The 14,306-nt window shown below is 41.2% G+C and overlaps 1 protein-coding gene across 2 annotated transcripts; it reads left to right on the top strand.

Moving 5' to 3' along the window:
- Window positions 1-3,595: 3,595 nt before the first annotated feature.
- On the top strand, window positions 3,596-12,180 carry LOC135086349 (uncharacterized). Of its 2 annotated transcripts, none has more exons than XM_063981115.1 (2): window positions 3,596-5,334; window positions 12,041-12,178. In XM_063981115.1, exons 1-2 carry the CDS (start codon window positions 4,627-4,629, stop codon window positions 12,053-12,055), a joined length of 723 nt encoding a protein of 240 aa, XP_063837185.1. In that variant the 5' UTR covers window positions 3,596-4,626; the 3' UTR covers window positions 12,056-12,178. The 2 variants fall into 2 exon arrangements, 1 of the variants encoding a protein (XP_063837185.1); XR_010260430.1 differs by lacking the exon at window positions 3,596-5,334 and adding an exon at window positions 10,023-10,349 and having other exon boundaries at window positions 12,041-12,180.
- The last annotated feature ends 2,126 nt before the right edge of the window (window positions 12,181-14,306 follow it).

Here is a 14,306-nt window from a genome sequence, read left to right as displayed (position 1 = left end):
TATGTCCACTGGTGTATGATCAACAAGTACATGATATACATTATTATTATTATTTTCAAACCATTCCCATAACCACAACATTATCTTTATTTAAATTTTATAATATTTCAATGTAACCTTTAAAATATTAAGATGAATAATACAACTACATAAATCATCATTAACAACAAAACAATGCCAGTCAAACATATTGATGCTTAACATTGTGTTTGGGTGAACACCAAGTTGCTCCACACACAAATGCAACTTTATCAAAATAAACTTCTTGTTATCTTAGGTAACAGCACAATTGCAAATACTTCAATGAAGTTACCATCTCCTCAAAGCATTCACAAGAAATACCCAAGTACTTCAAATAACTTTTTGCTTAAGGTTGCTAGCGGCAGTTGGGAAGTTCTAAAGTCTAGCAGTAGACTGTAGCTAATTAATTATTAACATCTGTTCACACTCAAGTTAACTGTATGCAATTTCATGCCAATGACAAGAATAAGCACAGTTAAACAACCAAGCCGCAGTGGCACTGCTAGTCTCAGCCCAACCCTTGCAATAAAACATTAATTCAACTCACCAAATATCACAGCTGATTCCTTTTGTATTGCATTTTCACTCACCAAATATCACAGCTGATGCCTTTTGTATTGCATTACCTTCTGTCCAACTCCAAATCAATTATTACCCTTGCTCAGTGTTAAGCTTCACTCTGGTATTGTGCTTGACTGATTTGCTCACCACAGGGCCAACCCGCAGAAAGTTAAGTCACCACATCTAAAACTCAAGTCAAATCTAAAAATATGCACACTCAGCATGCTACAACCAGTAACCTTTTTATTAATCAGCTAATAAATAACCTCAAGATTAAAATCATTTTCACCATATGAGAATAACCAACAATAATGACTGGTACACAAGAATACCCTTTAAGTTAAATGTACCACATTCTATATCTTTTATGTAATATCATAATTGGATAAATGGTCACCCACACTAATTTTTAATTTTAGTGATACAACCCAAATCACTACTGGCAGCAGAAATTAATTGATAAGTTGGAAAAGTTCAATATTAACATTATCTTTACTCAAAATATAGCATCATGTAACATAATAATAATGTTTTCCAATAATTGAATTATCAATCACTATAAGAGTACCAAAAATACACCACATGTTCAACGGCATAACTGGCTGCTTTACTTAATTTCAATTTACAAATTAAGCTAATTAATAGATTTTATCTCATCTTATAGTGCTCAACATCAAGAAAGAAACATCATGATACTAAAACTGGTTTACACAACACAGACCTTAGCTTCAATTTACTTGAATAAAACTAATTATTAATTCTTCTCCAAAATAATGCCAAGAGGTTACTCGGGCATGATCACCAAACTTATTTAATTTATGTGACCATATTCTATCTATTCTTTGTAGATTTTAAATCTCAACAGGTTATTCTTCGCAGAATGTAAACATGAACAAATTAACACCGTTCAATTTAATTTGATTTACTAAAATAGTTTATTAGGCATTGCCATTAAAGTGAGCACATACCATAGCTTTCACACACATTCCTGGCATTATCAGTAAAGACTGACAATACCTATAACATTTGGTGCATCATTCACTTCCATGCATTATTTTGCTCAAAAAGGAAACGTGTTAATATTGTTGCTGTTAGAAATTTAGAATAATCGATAATATTAATGAATCGTACCTGCTCTGGGGCCATCGTTAGTCAAATTGTTCACCACTTACGTGACCACAAGCCAAGTTACGGAAGGAGTATCTTCATCATTCGAGTCCATCATTTCTCGTACTTAAATACTTTTCTGCATCTCACACAGTTGTCAGCGTGGTTTCCTTGACATTCTTTCTTCATCATATTCCATTATAATCATAGAATCGTGGGCGTTTTGTGATAACATTCGTGACATATAACACGAAACATTGGTCACCTGGAACACTTTGAAATCACGTTACTATCATAGGTTTCAGATCTCACTTCTGAACTATTAGAGGCCGGTAGATCTATTTTCATAAATAAAACACTGGATACTCATCTTATACATTATATTGCCTTATTTTAGATACAATTCATCACTTAGCACAAAAGCGCGCGGAGTCATCTCCGCGCGTCCCTCTATTCTGACGTTTGATGCTAGCGTGACATTGACGTATTGTCAATGTCACTATGACAGCATCTCATTGGCCACAACGATACCGTTATTTTAACGTTTTAGATTTTTCATAATTAACAGTATAGATAGTAAGGATTCCAAATGGGCACGGCATACTCTAATTGGGATCTGATGAGGGCATTATAGAGGCAAAGAAATGTGTAAGGTTGTGTAAATTTTTTACTGGATCTCATAACAAAGCCGTACATTTTGAAAGCTTTGTTAATTATTTTATCGACGTGTAGTTCATTCATAAATTTTGACGTGAGTCGGCACCGCCTACTATGATTATTACTTTTGAACCAATTCTTCACTTACCTCTTTTTATTGACTCTGCATTTCTGCAAGCAATCCAAGGTGCCTGAACACTTCACTCAAATTCACAAAACGAATCGCAACACATCTATCACTCATGTATTCACCTTCCCACGCTAATCAAGTGACCGGGTACTTGGTGGTATCCTCGAAAAAATGTCTGATTATCCTATTTTCAAGAACGGGATCACCGGGTCTCCCCTCGGTGGTTTGGCGTCGATTCACCCACCCACGAATTACGAAAACATGACGAAAGGAGTCGTGGAACCGAAAATACTAAGACACGAATCGTACATCACATTAAAGAAGGCACCAAGCCGCTGTTAAAACTCCATTAATTGCACCAACACCACTCAACACATCACCATGTCATTGTATTACTTAGCTAATTGAATATCAAAATTTCCAAGACGTCAACAACAAAACATTGCCACGAACACAAAATTATTAACTGATGAAATAATAACATTAGGGATTGCAAACCGGGTCCGGCCGGGCCCGGTACCCTTTTAAGCACCCACCGGGCCCGGTCACCGGACCCGGTAGGTGAAATAATTTGTGTTGTTTAAACCAAATCTACCAATGTTTATCTATCTATCAAAGTTGTTACGACACGTTACCAGGCCTGGCTCACTCCGCGCGGTACATCCGATAATTACCTACGGCGAAGCGCCCCGCCGGCGGGTATTATATCGATCGAGTGTCACGCGCGCGCCCGTCAGGACGCTGGCGTGCGTTGTAGTACGTACCTAATTCTATGATCGAAGTATTATTTAAAAATGGACATAAAGAGAAAGAAATATTGTGCGGCGTTCGGGTATTTAAATTCGAAAAGAAATCTACCGGATTTATCTTTTTTTTCGCTTCCCAGAGATGCTGAAAGGTATGTTATCCATGTAGGTAATGTAACACCATGCAGCCAATCAGAGCGCGCCATTCAAGCCAGCCAATCACAGCCAAGCCGAGCCATCGACCCACTACCGGACGATTTGGGGTGGGGGGTAAAGGTATAAAAGGACGGAGGAGCTTATTTGGAGGCCTATTCCACCACAGTTTGGACAGTAAGCCGAAACTCTGCCCAAGTTCGTCTAGAGTACCTACCTACATTATTGTAAATTACGTTTGATTGAGTAAAAGAAAAAGTAACAAATAGTGTATCATTTATACCCAGCTTCTACATCTCAGAAGTGGGATAAATAAAGCAAATAATGAAGCGTGATCATGCTGAAGCGATTGGAACAGGCCGTCTCGTCCGCCCGGAAGGATGGAGCGAGCCGCAGCACGAGGATGAAGCGAGTGATAATGACAGTGAAGATAATCCACCAGCTAGAAAAATTCTCAAGAAGCTTCTAGAAAATAAAGTACGAAAAGCAATGCACGAATTAAACGACGAGATACCCACTAGCATCACGAGGAAAGAACATCGAGCTGCGTCATTGATACCCGAGTTCGACCCTGACAGTGAAGAGTGTGTTCCTGCAACGGCATGGCTGAAAAAGATCGATCAACTTGGGGAAATTCACGGCTGGAGCGAAATTACGAAGGCATTTTACATGCAAGACAGGTTAAGAGGTCAAGCTAGAAGATGGTATAACCGGCTGGATGAATATGATTACACCTGGGAAGACTGGAAACAACTGTTGATGCGGGCTTTTCCAAGACATCGTGATTTCGGAAATATGCTAGAAGAAATGATGAGCAGGAAGAAACTACCCGCAGAATCGATGACAAAATACTACCAAGATAAAGTCGCTATGTGCTTCCGGTGTAAATTATCCGACATTGCGGCTGTGTCTTGCATCATACGGGGCTTGCCACTATCCTTACAAGCAAATGCAAGAGCATATCAGTGCGAGAGACCTGAAGAATTGTACGAAGGCTTCCTTTGTGCGTTGGACGATTATCAACCACCATCAACATCGATTGCAACACGTCCGCTAAATAAAGATACCAATTATCGACAAATCGCGGACAAAAAGCTCACCCCTATAAACCCTGACGTCGACCCGTGTCCGCGCTGCAAGAAAATGGGCCATATCCTACGTAACTGCCCTTACCCAGACTCACGAACATGCTTCAAATGTGGTAAATAAGGCCACATTGCTACACGCTGCCCGATTTCGACAAAACCTACGATGGCCGATGACAAAATCAAAGAAGTCAAACTGCTACAAAACCATAACAAGATTTACGAGAAAGCTGTTAAGATCAACGGAATATACGTCAAATCGTATATTGACACCGGTAGTCAAGTAAATGTGCTCTCTACTCACGTGTCAAAGCTGTTACATCTCGAAACCACTCCATCAAGCACTACACTCAAGGGATTCTCGGGAAAACATCTACCCAGTCGCGGAGAAGTAATCTTTGAACTGGAAATAGACGGCATAAAGTCACCCTGCAGGGCTCATCTGACCGACGTTGATATGGGGAGTATTCATCTATTGGTAGGCCAACCTATTATCAATAGCGATGGCATGGCCTTAGTAGTCTGTGACGGTAAAGCTAACCTCAAACAAGACGTCGATTTTATACACAACATGGACGTAATTGAAGAGCGAACACGATTCAAGGTCATCACTACGGAAAAAGAATCCCTACTGCCTGGCCTGTCCATCATTAAGGTCAACGTGCTGGACAATGAAAACAACAATGACGTCGTCACCACGCCACAACACTACGAGCTGCAAGGAGTCTCCTATTCAATTCCTGCCACCTTACTGCGGGGCGCCACCGGGTACATCAAGGTCATCAACAGCGGCACACGGAACATCGAGTGGAAGGAGGGTGAGGTGCTCACCAGAGCCGACAGCTGCGCCGCTTCACCGCCAAATGATGTTCAGGTTAGACAGCCAATTTATAATTTGCCAATACCATGTGTACTTGAAGCCAATCAAAGCCAGCCTATAGCATCATTGTTGCACACTAGCCTAGCCAATATTACCACCATAATTAGCACTATCGGGGGGGGTAAATGTAGATGAAATTAAGACAGGCCCGCTAAGTAAAAGCGATCATGATAGCTTAATTAGCTTATTGACGGAGTATAAGGACTGTTTTGCAAGTGATACACATGAATTAGGATGTACCGATTTGTTACAAATGAAAATTAGATTAACTAGTGATGAGCCTATACAGTGTGTCCGGGCATGTAGTGATCAAACTTTAAGGGCGTAATCTATAGACAATTTCATCGATGAAAATACTTCAAATTGGGGTCTTGACCCATTTCTCGCAAAATTACAAGGATTTAAGTTTTTAATTTTTAGTTTTCACCTCTTCCTTCAAAAACAAGTGAAAACGTGGGTAACTTAACATTAATAAGCAAATGTTTTATATCATGCGATAGCCAATAAAATTATCTACTAGTAGAAGTAGAAAACAGACACAAGTTTCATACATTTTAAGGGAGTAAGAATGGATTAAATTAGAAAAAAACATGACTTTTTTCACTTCATTTTCAGTTATTTTCCAACACAAGAAAAACCAGGTCGTTAAGGTATGTTTTATTTGCATTGTATTATTAGTATTTGAGCCATTCTACAAAACGAATGTAAATTTATTAGTCTACGTCTATTAGTTTCGACGTAATTGTTGAACAAAGATACCCATTCCCAGCGGTTTCCATAGTAATCGGAATAGGTTGTGTGATTCTTTCAGGCAGTGCATTTTCGCATGTCGCGTGCGCTATGGAAACCGCTGGGAAGGGGTATCTTTGTTCAACAATTACGTCGAAACTACACACACCGGCAGATTTAGCGGAACGCAAAAAAAAGTATGAAAATAAGGAAAATTACTACTGATCTATGAAATATTTATTATACAAAATAAAGAGATAATTAAAATAAAATAAAATAACATAGATTTTTAAATATTTAGTCGTTTTTATTTAATAAAAAATCATCGAAACGAAATTTCAATTTTTCAGTTTTGAACAAAAATTAGAAATTGTGGCCAGATTAAAAATTAGGGTAGCTTATCACTAACCAAATGAATTAATTTATGATGGGTATTTCCCCCTCTTGCTCTGATGATGGTTTCCATTCATCTGAGCATGCTGCAGTTAATGTTATGAAGGGTATTTTGGGGCAATGTCTGCCATTCCTCTAGTAACACGTTTCTCAACACCACCGGTGGTATTCTGAATTTAACACATCTTTTAAGAAAGTCCAAGACATGCTCTATAGGATTCTTGTCTAGGGATCTTGCCAGCCACTGCATCATGGGTATATCCAAATGGTTTAGATGTGCCTGTACTGAGCGAGCACTGTGAAAACGAACATTATCGTGAATTAAACTAAAGGAGTCCACAATAAATGGAGTAAATGGCACATCATGTTCTTCTAAAATGTTCCTAGTGTACCATTCAGAAGTCGTATTTCCTCCATCACCCACCACTAACTCCGTGCGAGCTCCCAAACAAATCCTTCCCCACACCAGAATTAAGCTACCTCCATAAACCACAATATTTTCAAAATTAAGACTAAATGTTACGTTCTCTTTGTGTCTCCATATTCGCTATCTTCCATCGATCTGGTTTAAGAGAACTCTGCACTCATAAGTGAAGAGATCATGCCTCCAGTCGTTCAAGACCCAATCACGATATTCACGTGAAAAGTTCAATATGTTTTTTCGGTGCTGTGTCACAAGTTGGAGCTTTCTCGGGTATGCACGACCCTATACCAACTTCAGTAAATCTCCTGTGAACTGTGGGCTCAGTCACTCTTACTCCTCGAGTGTCTTTAAGGTTATTTCTGGCTTGAACAGCAGGTAACCGCGACTTTCTGAAAACTCGAAGTTGTAAAAAACGGTCATCCCGTCGCGAAGTACGCCTTTTTCTGACTTGAACCCTCCTCCTAACGACAGAAATGATCAATCTGTACCGTTGGTTACTGCCATGGGTGGTCGATACTGATCAACGACGTCTTACGGCAGCCGATTTGTATGCATGGCCGTTACTTCTCATTTCATCTGCCTTAATGATTTCTGACGGTGCTAAGCTGGGCATAATAAACCCTTATAAGTAACTGAATGCTTACACAACAAAATTCTCAGAAAAAAACATCTTTCACGTAAAAGAAATCCAAATTAGCAAAAGCTTCATTCAATTCAAAACACTCAACGAAACTGTTGATGGGGTAATTTAAACAAAATAATTAAAAAAATATACTGTTGGCAATTATTTTTTTCATATTTAGAATTAAATTAAAAAATAATGTCATAATTAGGCATTTTTTTCCTAAAATAATGATGATATTGATGCTTTTTTTTCCGTTCCTCTAAATCTGCCGGTGTGTGTAATAGACGTAGACTAATGAATTTACATTCGTTTTGTAGAATAGCTCAAATACTAATAATACAATGCAAATAAAACATACCTTAACGACCTGGTTTTTCTTGTGTTGGGAAATAACTGAAAAAGATGTGAAAAAAATCATGTTTATTTCTAATTAAATCCATTCTTACACCCTTAAAATGTATGAAACTTGTATCTGTTTTCTACTTCTACTAATAGATAATTTTATTGGCTATCGCATGATATAAAATTTTTGCTTATTAATGTTAAGCTACCCACGCTATCACTTGTTTTTGAAGGAAGAGGTGAAAACTAAAAATTAAAAACTTAAATCCTTGTAAATATGCGAGAAATGGGTCAAGCCCCAAATTTAAAGTATTTTCACCGATAAAATTGTCCATTGATCACGCCCTTAAAGTTTGATCACTACATGCCCGGACACACTGTATATCGCCAGCCTTATCGTTTATCACAAAGTGAACAGGAAATAGTTAGATCCAAAATATCTGAATTAATGGATGCAGGCATAATACAAGAGTCAGAGTCGTGTTTTGCCTCTCCGGTGATTCTTGTAAAAAAAAAGAACGGCGACAGTCGGCTATGCGTTGACTATAGGGCGCTTAACGCGATTACCGTCAAAGACCGTTATCCATTACCCAATATAGACGACCAAGTTTCAAAGTTAGCCGGCAAAAACTTTTTCACAAGTCTTGACTTAGCACAAAGTTACCATCAGGTTAAAATTGATCCTGCAGACGTACATAAGACAGCCTTTATAACACCGCAAGGACATTTCGAATATACACGCGTTCCGTTTGGTCTAGCTAATGCTCCGTCTGTTTTCATGCGACTCATTAACAAAATAGTAGATTCGCTACGAAATTCTTCTAATAATCACTCAAAAACAAACAATTCAAGAGAATGCGAAATATTGGCGTTCTTGGACGATTTATTGTTACCCTCTGTTGATGTGCTGTCTGGCCTAAATATCTTAGATAAAGTTCTTTATAAATTAAGATCAGAAAATTTAAAGCTAAATATGAGTAAATGTTCATTCCTCCAAAATAAAATAACATATCGTCAGTTGCAGGTTCACTTGGGGTAACTGACAAAATACGGTTTTTGAGTTAAATATACAGTTTTTCTTAGTTTTTTCTGCTCTTTCGAATGGTATACGTAAAAAAATTCTAGCTTTAAAAAAATTACAACTACACGGACATTTTCAGGTGTGAACTTTTCAGATTTCCTTCACAATTTTGGTGTAACTGACATTGTAATAATTTTACCAGGTTGAATTGGTGTATCTGTAATAATGTAAAAATTTTGCTACAAAACTTTGCAATTACACTGATTTGCTAAGGTTTATAACATGAAATAAAATAGGAATTTAGAAAGTTTTAAGGCATATTACATTATTAATATACCAGCAGTATCAGTTAAAGAAGTTAAAGTTAGCTCAATAAATATTGAAATTGAGCAACTATCCAGCCAACTAGGCGTCACTGCGCATTGCTAACATTAACCTGTTGTTACTCTGTTACTTTTACTGTTGTAGTACTCATGACCTTAATTCAACATTGCTATAAAGAGGTGGAAAATTAAATCCATTTTGTTTTCAGTTTAAGTTGCCCAGTAGAGCTAAATACGGTATTGGTAAGTCAAAGCTTAAAAAAAATATAGGAATTACTTAATTTCACAGTAATACTTTAGTTATTTCAATATTTCTGTCTTAAAAAAATTAAATACACATATTTTTTGATTTTCGTGGCTTTTTTTTAACATTTTTTAATGAATAAAATAAAAGTTACTTTTAATAAAATTAAAAAAAAATAAAGAAAACGACAAAATGATATTTTTTTCATGAATTCTCTTATTTTTTAATACTTTTACATAAATTATACAGCAACTAAGTAAACAAAACCCAGCAAATACATCAAATTATTTTAATTTGGGCAGTACTTACACTAATTTGACCTATGTTTTTTCCAAAAGTATGGTGTAAAATTAGTGTAACTGTCAAAAGTACAAAAATACATACAATTAATAATCCTTAGATAATTCTTTTTATTTAATCTAAAACCGCGTAGAATTCTAAGCATTTCTGTAAAAACAGATCCAAAAAAGGTTAAATAGGAAAAAAGTTATGTTCGATTTAAGACGAAAAAAAACTTTAAACGGCTCTACTGAAAAACTGTATTTTGTCAGTTACCCCAAGTGAACCTGCAACTGACGATATTTGGGCCACGAGATTTCATCGGATGGCATCCAACCGAGTGAATCGAAATTAGCAGCAGTTTCACAGTTTCCCATCCCTAGCAACGTTCACGAGATACGTCAGTTTATAGGGTTATGAAGTTATTTTCGCAAGTTTATCAAAAATTTTGCTATCATTGCTCGCCCACTAACGGATTTAACAAAAAAAAATGCGATTTGGAGTTGGAGTAGTGAACAATCTCATAGTTTTGAACAATTGAAAAAGTGTTTGTGTACAAAACCCACATTGGCTTTATACCTACGACCCTTCACTGCCAACTGAAATCCATACGGATGCGTGCAAAACAGGTATTGCAGGCATCTTATTACAAAAACAAACTGATAACACGCTACGCCCTGTCATGTATTTCAGTAGGGTAACAAGTAAAGAGGAAAGTATGTACCACAGTTATGAACTTGAGACCCTTGCTGTAGTCTAATCTTTACGCAGATTTAGGGTATAAATTGTAGGCAAACATATACGAGTCGTAACTGACTGCACGGCTGTACGAGCCACCTTAACCAAACGTGACATTATTCCGCGTATTGCCCGGTGGTGGCTCTCAATCCAGGACTTTGACATGAGTGTTGAGTATAGGCCAGGCGAGCGTATGAGGCACGTGGACGCGTTAAGTCGTAACCCGGTCGATACTACGAATATAAATCGCCTTGAGGTGTCAGACTGGTTCTATACTATCCAATACCAGGATGATAAGTTGAAACCGATCATTGACCAACTTAGGGATGGCTCAGCCACAAGTGAGATAACTAATAATTATGTTTTTCTTGAAGATAAATTATATCGTAAGACATTATATGGCAACCGACTTGTAGTACCATCGCTAGCTCGGTGGAGACTGGTTCAGATGCACCATGATGACATAGGGCATGTGGGTTTGCAGAAGTGTATGGATCTCATCAAAAAGGATTATTGGTTTCCAAAAATGACTCGGTTTATTCGAAAATATGTTGCCGCATGCCTCCATTGTGCATATGGTAAGGGTGACTATGGAAAGAAAGAAGGAAAACTATTTCCAATTCCCAAACCCACAGAGCCCATGGTTATGGTGCATGTGGACCATTTGGGCCCATTTTGTAGGACCGCTAAGGGATATCAGTATATGTTGGTAATGACAGATGCTTTTTCCAAATTTGTTATTGCTGAGCCTACCCGCACAGTCAATTCGGTGGAAACTATTAGATGTCTCAAAAAAATATTTAGCTTATTTGGATACCCTGAAAAACTAGTTAGTGATCATGGAAAAGCTTTTACTAGTAGGTATTTTAAAAAGTTCTCGAATGACAAACAATTTAGACACATCTTAACATCTATTGCATGCCCCCGAGCTAACGGTCAGGTAGAGCGGACAAACCGGACCATATTGGATGCATTACGTGCAACAGACCCTAGTGAGGCTGCAAATAATTGGGCAAACTTTTTACCTGATGTCCTTTGGGGTATTAACAACACAATAACCCAAAGTACAAATTACAGACCCTATGACCTTATGTTTGCTAGAACCTCTAGGCGACGTTGTGATGTTGGTACAGATGTAGGATGTAGTGACCCTATAGAAGTTAGGCGTAGCAAAGCTAGCTCTCAATTAAAGGTGACAAGTGATAGGATGAAGTGTTATTTTGACAAGAAACGTAAAGCTAGCCATATCTATAAAAAAGGGGACTTAGTTCTTTGGCGACAAGCACCCACAAGCAGTGCTGCAAAAGTAAACAGTAAACTTGATGATATGTACTCAGGCCCTTATATTGTTATCAAGGTTGTTGGGAATGACAGATATAGGATCCGAAGCATTAAGGGACTCAGAGGCTACAAAGCCTTTACAGGCTTGGTCGCGGCTGATTCCCTAAGGCCATATAATGGTACGGTTCCTGTGTCTGACAGTGCCAGCAGCTCCGATGAGCAGCTTGAGACGGGAGACCTTGTTGACCTACTAGAGAGTTAACCAAGTTTTCTCCCATTGCGGGAGCAATTATTGTTTTAGGATGGCCGAATGTAACACCATGCAGCCAATCAGCCAATCAGCCAATCAGAGCGCGCCATTCAAGCCAGCCAATCACAGCCAAGCCGAGCCATCGACCCACTACCGGACGATTTGGGGTGGGGGGTAAAGGTATAAAAGGACGGAGGAGCTTATTTGGAGGCCTCAGTACATTCGCTTCGCATCGCTCGCACGGTTCGGATGTGCGCTCCGCCTCGCCCGCCCGCTCGCATGCGCTGCGCTCCGAGTTCCTCGAGCTTATCGCCTTCGCTCTGCGAGTCTTGTTTCTGTGGTGTTTTGTCACAATTACGTGGCTTGCCCGCGGCTGCGCTTGGGATACCTAACGGTGATAACGAACAAACGTAGTTAAACGCCTTTCTAAAGGCGGTTCGGTTCGATTGGGAGCGACCGACAGTGCCTTTTTCAAGGCGCTGAAATTTCCTGCCGCCGCCGGTATATTAGGCTGTGAACCTTGGCCTCCTGGAAGGCACGTTTGAGAGGGTGAGGCGTTCCTCCTCGCCCTTGAGACACTCGGTTTCACAGTCCTTTCACTGCCGGGCGTGACCCCCCCTACCCCTCCCTATTTTCCATCCCTGAAGGAGCGTATCCCTGGCTGTTTTTGCGACCGGGGCCCTCCTGAAGGACTGCTAGGAGTAGGTACTCACCCTACGTCGCGGCGTTGCTACGTTGCGGCGTAGTTACATTGGTTAGGGCACACTTTTCCCACTCACCCCGCACGGTTTACACCGACTGTGCGGGACTTACACACCGCTATAACCACCGAGTTTCTTGCCGGCTCTTCTCGGTGGTTGCGACTTGCGAACCGGCGTAGATTCACGCGTCGCGAAACTCAACTCCATGCCATGGACACGGAGGAACTTTTAAAGTTCCTCCGGGCCACTCACCCGGAGGTCCTCTCCGGGTTTAAAGCCCACATACGGGCAAAGTCCCTCGCAAGCTCCATCCATGAGGAGCCTGCTTCCCCATCATGTCCCGAGGACGCCATGTGCGATCCTAACTCGGCCCCGCTACCAATTCCGCTCACTAACGAGCACTCTCTTACCATAGAGCACCAATCCCATGCTCCCAGTAGGGACATGGAATGTGACTATGTCTCGGACGCCGATGACAGTGGCTTCACCACCGTCAGTCGTTCAAAGAGGACCCGCAAATCGGCGGCCTCTCCCCCTCCTTCCCCCCCCTGCGAAGGCGCTGAAGGCCAACTCGGGCCTCTCTCAGCCCTCGCAATCCTCCCAACCCTCCGGCTCGCAGTCGAGCACCGGGCGGACTGCCAGAGTCCCCCCAGTCTTTGTCCAGGACAAGGCGTCCTGGAACAAGATTTCCGGCGCGCTCAAGGAGCGCCACATCAACTTCTCGCACGCTAAGTCGTGCAATGTAGGCATTAAGGTGTCTTTGTCCACCTCGGACGAGCACCGAGCCCTAACACGCTTCCTTGATGAAAACCGTATCGATTATCATACTTTCCCCCGCGAGGAGGAAAGGGAGCTGCGGGTTGTTATCCGTGGCATTCCCAAGGAGCTAGACTCCGCCTCCATCTTGGCCGACCTCAAGGCCCAAAACTTCCCTGTCAAACAGGTTCATCGTCTGTACAGGACTCGTACTCGTGAACCTTTTGACCTTGTCCAAGTAGTCTTGGACTATTCCAATGAAGCGAAATCAATTTTCAATTTGAAATCGGTTTGCTTCATCTCCGGGCTCAAAGTTGAGCCACCCCGAAAGCGCGGCGCTCCCGGCCAGTGCCACCGCTGCCAACATTACGGGCACGCTGCCCGTAATTGTCACGCCCGTCCTAGGTGCGTCAAGTGCCTAGGCGATCACGGCACAGCCGACTGTGTCCGTGACAAGGCCACAGCCACCGAACCACCGAGCTGCATACTGTGTGGTAGCCAGGGTCATCCTGCGAATTATCGCGGTTGTCCCCGGGCCCCACGCACTCAGCCGCGTGCCCCCATCCCCTCTGCCCCCAGGCAGATCAATGCTACTCGCAACTTTGCGGTAGCAAGTGAGGCTCCTAGCCTCCGTCCCAATAGGCCCAATGCTTGGGCTAGGCCTCTGGCCTACACCCAGGCAGCCAGCCTTACTCCCGCACCCGCCCAAATAGCTGTGGCCCCACCCGCGCCCCAGCAGGCTCCTCAACCCTACCCAGCCCCTAAGGCTACGCCAAAGGCACCTACCCATCAGGCGCCTAACCCTAGTCCCCCTGCCCCTAAGGCACCGGCCCACAAAGTCCCGGCCCCTCAGGCCAAGC

The sequence above is a fragment of the Ostrinia nubilalis genome, chromosome W, assembly GCF_963855985.1.
Source record: "Ostrinia nubilalis chromosome W, ilOstNubi1.1, whole genome shotgun sequence".
NCBI lineage: Eukaryota > Metazoa > Arthropoda > Insecta > Lepidoptera > Crambidae > Ostrinia > Ostrinia nubilalis.
This window is presented reverse-complemented; position numbering and strand designations above follow the sequence as displayed.

Excerpts from the sequence above, each read along its gene's own strand:
- LOC135086349 (XM_063981115.1), top strand. The coding sequence starts at position 4,627 with ATGGCCGATGACAAAATCAAAGAAGTCAAACTGCTACAAAACCATAAC.